The 13,232-nt window shown below is 40.1% G+C and overlaps 1 protein-coding gene across 1 annotated transcript; it reads left to right on the top strand.

The window, feature by feature from the left end:
* Positions 1–1,783: 1,783 nt before the first annotated feature.
* LOC107745112 (GTPase IMAP family member 7-like) lies at positions 1,784–7,400 on the top strand. Its single transcript, XM_016558954.1, has 3 exons — positions 1,784–1,888; positions 4,704–5,389; positions 7,395–7,400. The coding sequence occupies exons 1-3, from the start codon at positions 1,810–1,812 to the stop codon at positions 7,398–7,400; spliced, it is 771 nt and encodes a 256-aa protein (XP_016414440.1). The 5' UTR covers positions 1,784–1,809.
* The last annotated feature ends 5,832 nt before the right edge of the window (positions 7,401–13,232 follow it).

Raw genomic sequence — 13,232 nt, 5'->3', positions numbered from 1 at the left:
TTCAATAACTGTCTGGTTTGGTTCAGCTACAAAATCAGACCTCAGAAGACTACAGAGAACGGTTCGGACTGCTGAAAGGATTATTGGTGCTCCCCTGCCCACCCTTCAAGAACTGTATACATCCAGAGTGAGGAAAAGGGCTCAGAAAATCACTCGGGATCCCTCGCATCCAAGTCATCCCCTTTTTGAACTTTTGCCATCTGGCCGGTGTTTCAGAGCCGCAAATACCAGGACAGCCAGGCACAAGATCAGTTTCTTACCCTAGGCAATCTACCTCATGAACAGTTAAATGTTCCCCACATTATGCAATAAAAATGTGCAATAACCTTATATTTATTTGTTACCACCTGCATCTCATTCTATTCTATTCCATTCTATCATCTATAGCACAACTGTACATACAATTTATTTATTTTTCGATTTATTTTTCAATATTTGTCTATTTATATTTACATATGTGTATTTTTTCATTTATTCTAATCTTATTTTTTATTGTCTGTGTGTTGTTGTTGTCTCTGTGTACTGGAAGCTTATGTCCCTAAAACAAATTCCTTGTATGCGCAAGCACACTTGGCAATAAAGCTCTTTCTGATTCTGATTCTGATTATTTCTGTTTTGTGCAGTAGGTGCTGAACTCACAGTGTTGTGTGCGATTGTGTTCACCGCTCTGTTTGGAGTGAAGCTCACAGTATTTCTGCTAATAATCATGACTGCAATTGCATCTAACATTTTAGATCCCAACATGCAGAACACTGTAAATGAGTTACTTACTACTTTAGTGTTTTTCCCATGTGGCTGTGTGTTTTTAGCTTCAATTGTTCTGATTTTAGAGATGTTGTTGAGTGTTCCTAAAATATGCATTGAATACCTGTTCGGTTCGTACTTGTTTTATCCGGCATTACTGTTGGGTTCTTTAATGAAGACGAAACAGTCCAGATACACAGATTCCCCTGCTGCTAGATGATAAAAGAGTCCAGAAATCCTCTAATGAGGATACAGAAAGACAGCACGATCAGATTCTCTCGTCTCTTTGACTTCACACCGTTTTAATGGTCCTGAATCTGAAAAATCTAGAATCATAACTATGACATTGTGAAACAAGATCTATATTGGCATTAACTTTCTCATTTTGAAGCAATACTATGTGCACTTGCTATTGTGCATTCAAATATTGCTGCTGTAAATTTGATTCTGCCCTCAACTTTTGCTATTGAAGTCATAATGACTTATCAAATTCATGACACGGACATCAAATCGTAATGTTTTTATTCATGCTTTCGTCATTGCCCAATGTAGTGTTCATAGCAGTGAAGTGACCATGGGAATATTTAAGGACCATAGATGCAAACAACTGAACAATATTTTAACACTTTTGCATAATTCTGCATAAAAAGAGAAATGACAGATTTATCCTGTAATGAGAGCAAATATGTTTTAATATAAAATCATCTGTTAAATGAACACTTACAACCGATTCAGTTTACCTGGTTAAAACATTTTTAAAACATAAAAAATAGGCTACACAATAAAATCATGCTAATAAAGTTAACCCCCATCGTATTCTTGCGCGTGCAGTGAACTTCACGGCTCTGCCTGTAACGGGAAACACGTGAGCGCTATCAATAGTGAAACTTTCACTTTATGACAAACGACAAGAAACAGGATTTTCAACAGGAGGAAACAGTTTTTTTTGTTTTTTTTGCAGCGATCTTAAGTATAGCTGTGCTTATATTGTAAGACTGAATCAAACACTTTTAAGTAATTTGAAGTCACAGGCTAAAATCGGTCGCTTTACTCTTCAGGTTGAAAATGAAACTAACCAGGACAGAACCAAAATGGATCCTCACACTGATTCTAGCATTCCACATGACATCTATTCAGGTTGAAGGTAATGTATATGCACTCTACTGTTAGTTTAAACATCTGATGCATGCATTATTAAATCACAAAGAAAACTGTTTTTTTTTTTACTTCAAAACAAGAATGTTTTTTCCCTTCAGAATGAGTAACACTACAGTGGAGTCCACTGTCTGTAAATAATAATTAATGGCTTTTAAAGACGTATCAGAGGGTGGAACTGAAAACTGTTCATTTACTTGATTATTTCACAAACAAACACCGTAATCAGATCATTTACTTCTAGGTTGAGTCAAGAAATATTTACATGATTCACTTTTAAAGGGGCTGGAGAAATGATCAACGCATGTGGAGGAAGATTTCACATCATAAGAGACTCTGAACCAAAACCTGCTCGAAGAGCAGCTCTCGTAGCAGAAATAGACAAGTTAGTTCGGCTCAACCATCACAGATTTTACTCAGTAGTGACTCAAGGGTTAGAAACAGAGAAGCTGGAACTTTTACAAAGATTACAAGAAATAGAGAACAAGCTTAAAGAAGAGACCAATCAAAATGTAAATGAAGAAAATCCAGTCTTGCCTGTAATATATGACACTTTAGGAAGAATTGTTGGAATTGTAGGATGGATTTTCTTCATTGTACTGAATGCTGTTGTTATTTTTACTAAAGGAAAGCATGAACTTTGTAATGTTGGAGCAATATTATGTGTAGTTGTTATTTTCATGGTTACATTCAGAAATAATCTGAGTCCAGATGTTGCTGTACCAATAAATATGTCTCTTTGCTCAATGTTTGTTATTACGGTTACGTGCATCGAATTATTGAATTTAACAATAGTACATAAAATCTTGATGTATCAAGTAGTTTTACTTTCAGTTTCTATTTTAGGATTAGCTTTAGGACTGATCCTGGCAACAGCCACTAGCATAAAGACGTGGTCAGATGTGCTCATAGCGTGTCACGCGGCTCCTGGGGTCACACTCGGGGCCATTTTAAGCACAGTTTTTTGCTCTTCATCCAATCAAAAGTATGCCGGGACTACTCTCACCATTGCATTGAAGTCATTCCTGCTTTGTTCAGTAGGAGCGATGCTCTCAATGGGACTGGTGACTGTGTTCTGTTGGGTGTCTGCTCTTTTGGGTGTGAATATGACAACAATTCTGTTAATATTAGGATTTACAATGGGGTATTTCCATTTAACAATGAGAATGTTTCTGTGTGCAGTTTCTATCCTCATACTTCCATGTTGCTGTGTATTTATTGGTTCTATCACTTTAGTATCATTGGTCTATCTTAATATAATACATTAGTAGATTATTATAACCATGGGCCTCACTACCAATGTAAAAAAGTAGCTATATGGTTTATATGGTATTTGTTATGAAAAACAGTAGCTTAAAAAAATTTAGTATAAATACAAATGCACAAAAAACAGCTATTACAGGCTAATTACACTTCTTTAAACCATTTAAAACACGTCTACATTAATAATAGAATGTGTGATATCCCCACCTTTCTGCCACAATACCATAATAACAGTTTATGTGACTACAGTTAATCCTTAGTGAATGTAGTGGATTAAAACTGGATGGTTTCTGCAGTGTTTCTCCTGTGTCACACACACTTCAGGGATGTTGAGATGAATGTCAGCGCTGTTTCATCTGGATTAAATCACTAGTTTGTGGTTTGTGTTCATGCTGGATCTCACAGCTCTGTTCAGTAGCAGTCTCGTGATCGAAACAGTTCAGTGTTTGCTCTGAGCTCGCGCTGCGCTTTCTTCCGGTTCAGAGGAGCTGAGCGCGTGCGGTTTCGTTCCGCTTTTAGGGTTTTTTTTTTTTTTCTTCCTTTATTAGGATTAGCAACAAGTACACAAAAATATACAACCCTAGTAACAACAAAATCACAAAACAAAATGAAAAAAAACAAAAAAACAACAACAACAAACATACAGGGCCAGGGGCAATATAAATTACATTATATAAAGTAATTTGTCCATGAATATTTTCAGTTTAGAGTTAACAGAAGTGGCCTGTCTAGGTGGTAGTCTATCCATCTGGTTATCGGGCACAATATTAAAGTCTCCCCCAATAAAAACTAGAGCATCTGGGTTTGTGTTAAGCCACAACAGAGTTTTCTCTTCTATCACTTCAAACATTCTTTCTTTAATAGCCGTCTAATTGATGACTAGTCTATTCTTGGGCTATGATTAGACGTCTATTAGATTTTCACTGACAGCCCAAATTTAGCCTAGTTTTAGCCTAGACGTCTAGGCTATATTTAGACGTCTAATAGACATCTTTTAAACGCAAAATTGCTTGCTGGGTTCTCACGCGCAACAGAAATAAATGGCAGCGCTTGTCTGGCACCGGTACGACCGCTAACAAACTTCAGTCTTACCGGCAGAAAAAATTATAATAATTAAACACTTGCAAAATGCCTCTGTCATTTCCAGAGAACCAGTCAGACTGGTAAACCCAGACAAGTCGAGCGTAGCTTTCTTAGCAAAACAAAAGGCATGGACAGAACTACTCTTAAAGCGTTTTCTAAACTAACTGATCAGTAAAAACGACTTGTCTTTATATTCTTAGTTTTGTTTATACAGGTAACTTGAGCAAAAGATATTTAGGCTACATTTGGCTTTAGGTTGCATGATGAAATCAACCAAGACGAAAACAAACGTGCTCTTCACACTGATTCTGCTATTTCACACCATGTCTGAGCAAGCAGAAGGTAATGCATCTACTCATTAATATCAGTATTTTGGTCTCCTTTTCCAGTTTAAACCTCTAAAAATCCTCCTTACTCCATTTTTCTTGTTTTGCATGATGTTTCACTTTCTCTTCCAGCTTCTCACGATGATGAGGTGAGGATCCTGATGGTGGGAAGCCGAGGTCAGTCCAGATTCAGCGCTGCAGATCTTCTGTCAGGAAGGAAAGACGGTGGACAGGAGGACAGAGAGATTGTAAAGACTCCAGTAATTACAGACGAGGCTCGTAGAATGATGCTGATCACTGGACCAAACCTCTGTGAGGAGGACACAACGAGACAGACCTTCACAACAGCGCTGTTTCTCTCGTCTCCTGGACCTCACGCCGTTTTAATGCTCCTGAATCTGGAAGATCAACAATCACAACAGTGTGATATTGTGAAACGAGCCCAGGAGCTGCTGGGAGCAGAAGTCCTGCAGCACTGCATTGTTCTTCTGCTGCAAAATCAGCAGGAACGATTCACAGGAGCCTCCAGAGGGATTGCTGGAGAAATGATCAACGCATGTGGAGGAAGATTTCACATCATAAGAGACTCTGAACCAAAACCTGCTCGAAGAGCAGCTCTCGTAGCAGAAATAGACAAGTTAGTTCGGCTCAATGATCACAGATTTTACTCAGTAGTGACTCAAGAGTTAGAAACAGAAGAGACCAGTCAAGATGTGCATGAAGAAATTCAGATGCTCTCTGAAAAACATAACAATTCAGCAGGAGCTGCACGATGGATTTTGCTAATTTTACTGAACACTGCTTATATTTTCATTAAAGTAAGACATGAACATTTTCATTTTACAGAAATACTGTTCGTGCTTGTTATTTTTACCGTCGCTTTAAGAGAGATGCTCAATCCAGATGTTGCTGTTCCTTTAAATTTGATTGTATCCTCAACTTTCACAGTAGCCGCTGCATATAACGACTTCGCAAATTCACGACACGGACACCAAATCATAATGTTTTTAGTCATGATCTTTATATTTCCCAGTATAGAGTTCATAGCAGGTCTAGGACTGATTGTAGGAACAGCTGTCAGTGTGCAGACGTGGTCAGATGTGCTCATAGCGTGCCATGCTGCCCCCGGGGTCACATTCGGGGCTCATTTATACACTATTTACTCCATTATACCAGATCAAATGCAAGCTCGTACAACACTCATTTTTGCACTCAAGTTATTCCTGTTTTGTTTCGTTGGAGTGACGCTCTCGATGGGGTTTGTGACTGTATTTGCTCTGTTTGGAGTGAAGATGACAATATTTCTGCTAATATTAGGATTTACAAAAATGTATTTCCATCTAAAGAGTGATTCTGTGAAATTTGTTATTTTTTTCCTGATTTTTCCATGCTGTTGTGTATTTATTGGTTCTTTAATTTCATTTTTATACAGTATATTATTTCATTATATTTTAACAGTAATTTGAAGCCGATAATAGTGAGTAAATCACAAGACGAGACACAGATTTTGGATCATAAGTTAATGCTGATATTGATTTTGGGGGTTATGTTAATATTTCAAACATTTATTGATGTTTCTTCAACTATGGGTATTTTTGGCACTGTGTACTTTCAGGAAATACTATCTCTTACAACCCACTAGCTTATTTAATTTGTTTATTAACGAGCGTTTCACATCAGGTATACAGACATCACAGGAAAATCTTGAACATTTACTGCGCAATGTCATTTCTAACATATTTCAAATGATATATTGTGATTATCAATGAATGTTTGAATTTTATGTATGTAAATACACATATTAAAAATATATATTTTGACACTTTATACATAATTTTGCATAAATAAAACATACATTTGTGAATTCTCCTGTTAGGCATTTATATGCATTTTTGCAAAACACTTTTATATATATATATTAAAAAATACTTTTTTTAATATTCACTCTGTTTAGATCACATTTACTTGCTACCAAATGTTTCAAAGCAACTAATGACTCTTAATCTTTAACCAACTGAGTTGAAATTCTTGAAGATTTTTCTTTGGAACATCTGGAACCATCTACTAAAACATCAGCTGGACAAATGAACAAAGACACTCGCTGTAACAGTCTGCAGTCGCTCTGGATAAAGACGTCTGTTAAATATCCATTTACTTCCTCTGCAGCTCTGCAGACAAACCAATAGAGTTATACTGGATATAATTCAAATCATGCTGATGTTGTGATTTTAACCAGCAGTGCAGATCTGATGTTCTCATCTGGAGATTAAACTGCAAATAAAAATAAAACTGTCCGTATAAAATTGCAAATATTTATTCACAAATATTAGTCACATCAGATCCAACTAAAACATGAATCTCCGTCATCAAGACTATTAAGAGCTGATCAAATACTGTGGTTCCCATAAACAAACATTGCTGTGTATTAAGTGTTTTTAAAGCATATGAAGATCTAGTGAAGTCTGGATTAATTTTACTGCTGTCAGCTTTCAATAAATAATGCTTCTTAGATTATTTTAATTAATGTGCTACAAAACCACTGATAATAACTGTAGTATTTGGGAGCTACAGTGTGTAAACTGTGTGCTTCCTCAATGTTATTTAAGTCAAGCATTTATAAGAGTTTATAAAGTGTTTCACATAAAATGTGACATTCAGTTTTCAATAAATGTCTGGACGTTGTCTTTGTAAATGATTAGCTTAAACATATTCTCCTGTTTCCCCATTCACTGGATTTTCTGCAGTCTCCCACACGTGCTGTGGCTGGGCATGTTGATACTTATTTCTTATGTAAAGATGTTTTGCATGTTTTTGTTTTATAAGTCTTAGAGTAGAAGCAGCTCCTGAACCGTGTTTTTCATTTAGATGGTCAGAGACGTGGTGGATGACTGTTATGACTGTTTTGGTGCAAAACAATTTTACTAATATTATAAGTGGCCCTCAGGGGAAAAACATTTGTTTTTGTCACGTCGAAACAAACTCAGTGACTCGCTTCATGAGACAGACCAGGTTAAAAGATGAAAATAGCCAAGAGAAAATCAAACTGGCTTCTAATATTGACTCTTGCATTTCACATCTCATTTGCAGAAGGTTAGTATCTGCTCTCTTTTACTATTTAGCCAATAATGAGATTTTGTCTGCTTAAACTTCAATCACAAAATATTATTTATGCATTTGGCAGATGCTTTTATCTAATGTGACTTACTATCAGTTTGTGTGTTCTCCGGTAATTGAACCTACAATAATGGCATTTTTAGCACCATGATTGTTCCTCTGATTTAAAAATACAACCTTTAAAATAATTTAGAGTAAATACACAGACACTGTATATCTACAAAAGGCTGAATACAATATATTTATCTATATTGCCCAGCCCTAATTCACACAGCTCGTTTCATTTTCCATTTCAGCTTTTCAGCAAACTTGCATACGCACTGTAAAAAAGGATTTTTTGAAGCTGTAAATAAAATAAAGGTTATTGGATTACGTTTTACAAGAAAGTACTGTTTCAGTTTTTCTAATTGTACATTTATTTTAATTATTATTTGTGAAATCTAATAGCGATTCCTGAGTGAAAATAGTTTCAAAGTAAATCCTTCACCACATTTTTAGTGTAAGAGTCAATGACATTTGGCATTATTGATGTACTCAAATTCCTTTTTTTAATCCGTATTTGTCTTCTTTTCAAGCAAAAATATTAAAATGTCCTTAAAACACGGCCAGTGTATTAAAGACTTGTTTTCAGAGAATATATCTTTGATTATTTTTCTTACCGCATGCACTGGCAAATATTTTTCTCCTTTGCATGATGGTTTCATCACAGATTTTACTCAGTATTGAGACAACAGTTACGGTCAGAAAGGCTGGAGCTTTTGAAAAGACTAAGTGAAATAGTTTCTCAGAAATAGACACGTTAGTTTGGCTCAGTGATCACAATCTTACTCTACACTGAATGAGACACAACTGTTAAAATCTGAGAGACAAATAATATGTAAATGAAGACATGTACATTTTAAAGAGTCTTATATACAGACATATTTTATTTATTGTACTAAATACTGTTGTTATTTTCACTAAAGAAATGCACAGACATTCTAATTTTGGAGCAATATTATTTGCATTTGTTATTTTTATGGTCACATTAAGAAATAATAGTCAAAATGTTGCTGTTCCAATCAAGTTTACTCTGTCCTCAATTGTGGTTGCATACTACAACTCAAAATTCATTAAATTCACCTAAATCAACAAATTCTACATAACAGTTCTGTACAAGTTTGATTTTACATCTTAATTTCATTTTGATCATTCTTGCAATAAGTGTTTTTAAAGCATATTAAGATTTAGTGAAGTCTAGAATCAATCCGGATTAATTTTACTGCTTTCAGCTTTCAATAAATAAACAGAAGTCACAATCTTGCTTCTTAGAGTATTTATGTTCTACAAAACTGTCTAATACGATTCGTATGCAGCTTATAGCACGGCTAGTTACGCAACGCTCGTTGCCTTATCTCAGGGAACCGCGGTTACGTTACTAACCAGAGCGTTCCCTATCGAAAGGTAACTCTCGTTGCGTCATCTTGATGACCTATGGGGAACGCATCCAGTAGCACCGTGCTATGAGCAGATGCAGAACTAAGCCTGCTCTACGAGCTCAACCCAGGAACACTCAGCGAGGGCTCCGTAAGCCTGAGCCACAGAAAAGACCCAAGTATAAGGTCTACTTGATATAGCCCTTCCACCGGAGGTGGGAAATGGGTAGATATTAAGCAGATAAGATCCGCACCTGCAGGGCAGGGACGTCCAAATTATAAAATCTAATGAAGGACAGACAGCACTTGCAAGTCACCTACCCGCTTGACCAATGCTAGGGCCAAAAGCAGAGCGGTTTTGAGCGATAAGCCCATAAGCCAGCTGTTTGAAGCGGCTTGAAGGGAGGGCCCCTAAGGGCCAGAAGGACTAAAGACAAGTCCTATGTCGGCACAGACCTAGGGCAAGGAGAGTTCAATCTCCGAGCCCCTCTGAGGAAATCAACGAACAAGTCGTTTCTGCCGATTGTCCGGCCAGCCACGAGAGAATGATTCGCCGCGATGGCTGCCACACAGACTTTGAGTGTGGAGGGGATGCGGCCCCTATCCAACAACTCCTGAAGGAAGGTTAGCACGTGGGACACGTCACAAGAATTCGGGTCCTGGCTTCGTGCTGAACACCAGTTACTGAAGACTGACCACTTAAGGGCATAGAGACGTCTTGTTGATGGAGCTCTAGCCTCTAAAATGGTGTTAGTAACTCACGCGGGGAGCTGACTAGGCTCCCGTCGAGGGGCCAGACATGAAGGCTCCACAGGTCCGGCTGGGGCTGCAGAGAGCAGTTGGATCATCTCTGGGAACCAAAATTGCTTCCTCCAGAGTGGGGCCACAAGGAGGAGAGAGCATTTTGTTTGCCTTACTCACCTGATAACCTGAGGTAGCAGGGCGATCGAAGGGAAGGCAAATAAACGGGTGTTGGGCCAATTGTGGGCCAGAGCATCCCGTTGTCTTGAAAAATAGATTGGGCAATGACAGTTGTCTTCGGAGGCGAAGAGGTCCACCTCTGCCTTGCCGAAGACTGACCAAATCATCTGAACCGACTGGGGATGTAGTCTCCATTCCCCCGGAGCCACATTGTCTCTGGACAACATATCCGCTCCCTAGTTCAGTTTGTCCGGCACATGAACCGGTCGTAGTGACAGGAGTTTGCTCCGTGCCCAAAGCAGGAGAAGCCGCGTCATCCTGTAAAGGGAACGTGACCTGAGGCTGCTTTGGCAATTGATATAGGCTACCACAGTCGTGTTGTCTGACCGGACCAAGACGTGGTGCCCCTTTAAGGCTGGCAAGAAGGTTTTGAGGGCCAGACAAACAACCATCATTTCGAGGCAGTTGATGTGTAGGCATTGCTCGTGGATCAACCAGGAGCCGAACGTCGGATTGCCCTCGTACAGAGCACCCCAGCCCGAGCTGGAGGGGTCTGTCGTGACTACCTTCCTCCTGGGGGTCGTTCCCAACTGTACGCCTGATAGAAACAGGCGAGGAGTTGTCCAAGGGGCCACAGCTTTGACGCAGCGATTGGTTACCCTGACATAATAGCGGCCCAGGCGCCAGGCGTGGGACGGGACACAGATTTGTAGCCAATACTGGAGAGGCCGCATGTGTAGCAGGCCTAGGGGAATAACTGAGGAGGCGGCCGCCATGAGGCTGAGCATCCTCTGAAATACCCCGAGGAAACTGAGGAGGCGGTCGCCATGAGGCTGAGCATCTTCTGAAATACCCTGAGGGGACGTGCAGTCCCCAACTTGAATGACGCCGCCACTCGCTGGATGTTCAGGGAGCGTTCCGGCGTAATCCAAGTCCGCATTTGCACTAAATTTATAACTGTTCCCAGAAAGGTCACTCGCTGTCTGGGAGTCAGAAAACTCTTGGCTGAATTGATTTTCAAACCAAGACGCTCCAGATGGTTGAGCAACAACGACCTGTGAGCGATAAGTTCCCGTTCTGATTCGGCTAGCACTAGGCAGTCGTCGAGGTAGTTCAGAATGCGGATTCCCATCTGTCTCAGAGGGGATGCACTTCGTAAAAGTGCGGGGGGCCAGGGACAGTCCGAATGGAAGGACCGTGTACTGATAGGCCTCTCCCTCGAATGCGAATCTCAAGAACGGTCTGTGACGGGGAGCTATATGAATATGAAAGTATGCGTCTATCAGATCCACAGACAGAAACCAGTACCCGAGGCATATTTGCACGAGGATCTGTTTCAAAGTTAACTTTCTGAATGGCCGTCGCATGAGGGCGTGATTCAGATGTCTAAGATCGAGAATTGGTCTGAGTCCGCCATCTTTCTTGGGAACGAGGAAGTATCGGCTGTAAAAACCTGACTCGCTGTTCGTTAAGGGGACCGTTTGCAAGACCGGGGAGTCAAGTAATGCCATTTTCTTGGCGTCCCTGATCTCCGTCAGATTTAGCCATAGGTGGCGCTCCAACAGCACCAAATTGGCCATGGCCTTGCCTACTGCCTGAGCAGTAGCTTTTGTAGTGAGCAGGGCCAGATAGCACAGACATAGTATGCAGGGCTGAGCCGGCCTGTCCAGCCACTGCATAAGCCCTGTTGGCCAGGGCTGACGTCATTCTGCAGGGCTTGGATGGGTGCGCTGCAGTCTTAAGCCCGCGGGTCGACAGTGGACACAGGTGAGCAGCTACTGCCTCTTCAAGAGGGGAAGCTTGCTATACCCTTTCTCTTCAGCGCCGTCAACAGTGGTGAGAGCAGCTGCAGTAGAGGGGTTCACACGCTCTGAGTACGGAGCCCGCCATGTTTTAGTGAGCTCGTAGTGGACCGCAGGCATAAACGGAGCTGGCTGCTGTCGGGAGGATGGTTGACAATGTCCCTTTAAGAACCACTCGTCGAGGAGGCCGGGGACAGGCTCTTCCGGGGCCAACCACTCGAGGTCGAGTTCCTCCAGCGTCGAGCAGGCTGCGCTTCTTTCTTCGGCTTCGTCGCAGAGTCAGCGAAGTGATGGTCTCGTCGCTGAAGGAGAAGATTCTGATGAGATGGTGCTCTGAGCCGGCTTATATAGCCAGGCGACCCCGCCCATTCTGGAAGGCTAGAGCGCCATTGGTTTGTGCACCTACACAAAAGTGAACAAATCAGGCTTCAGTATCAGAGTAAAACAGGAGTTTTCCCCATAGGTCGTCAAGACGACGCAACGAGAGTTACCTTTCGATAGGCAACTGAAGTATTCAGTTAGTGTGCAAACTGTTTTCTCATTATTTCAGTCAAGCATCTGTAATAGTTCCTGATGTGCATCACATCAATTGTGACATTTCATTTTCTAAATGTTATTTGGGTCTTTGTGAATGATTTGGTTAAACATATTCTTCCATTTCCTCATTCACTGGATTTTCTGCAGTGAAGTCTCTCACACGGGCAGAGAAAACAATAATACAAATAAATAATGCATGACATGAGCCCTTTGAGTGCACAACAGGTTTTTTTGGTTTTCTCAAATCGAAACCAACTCTGTAATTCACTTTGTGCGACGACACCTGTGGTTATAAGATGAAGCCAAACAAGATAAAAACAAATTGGCTCCTCATATTGATTCTTGCATTTCTCATCTCAACTTCATACGGTTAGTATCTGCTCTCTTCTACTATTCAGTCATTTAACTAGGAATGATTTTACAATAATTTAAAGCTTTAAACCCGAGGTGTCCTGCCGGACACCTCCCCCACGAAAAAATTCATAATCAAATTACTAAGCAATAATAGGTATCGTTTTCAAGCTTAGAAACTCAGCTTTTTAATGAATGCAATTATTTTGATCAACTCTTAACGAGTGCTGAGTAGTCCCTCTAAACCGGAGTGTACCGCCGGCGGGCGCCACCTAGCGAAGAAAAAAAAAAAATTCATATTTTTCAAAACCACTGCCTTGATCAACACAAAATAGGTGTCATTTGAAATCTTAGTGTCTGAACTTTACAATGCATGTGGCCACTTTGATTAACTCCTAAGTAGTGCTGCGTTATTTGCTGATAAATAGAAAAAAAATGTTTTCAAAATGTATGAAATGTTTTTTGTGCCATGTACTCTAATATGTCAGAAACATCATACAGCTCAGATAGTCATGTGTCAT

The sequence above is a fragment of the Sinocyclocheilus rhinocerous genome, unplaced genomic scaffold (genome assembly GCF_001515625.1).
Source record: "Sinocyclocheilus rhinocerous isolate Xijiao unplaced genomic scaffold, SAMN03320098_v1.1 scaffold2966, whole genome shotgun sequence".
Lineage (NCBI taxonomy): Eukaryota > Metazoa > Chordata > Actinopteri > Cypriniformes > Cyprinidae > Sinocyclocheilus > Sinocyclocheilus rhinocerous.
This window is presented reverse-complemented; position numbering and strand designations above follow the sequence as displayed.

Excerpts from the sequence above, each read along its gene's own strand:
- LOC107745112 (XM_016558954.1), top strand. The coding sequence starts at position 1,810 with ATGAAACTAACCAGGACAGAACCAAAATGGATCCTCACACTGATTCTA. Across the intron at positions 1,889-4,703 it reads GACATCTATTCAGGTTGAAG|CTTCTCACGATGATGAGGTG; the intron begins GTAATGTATATG and ends TTTCTCTTCCAG.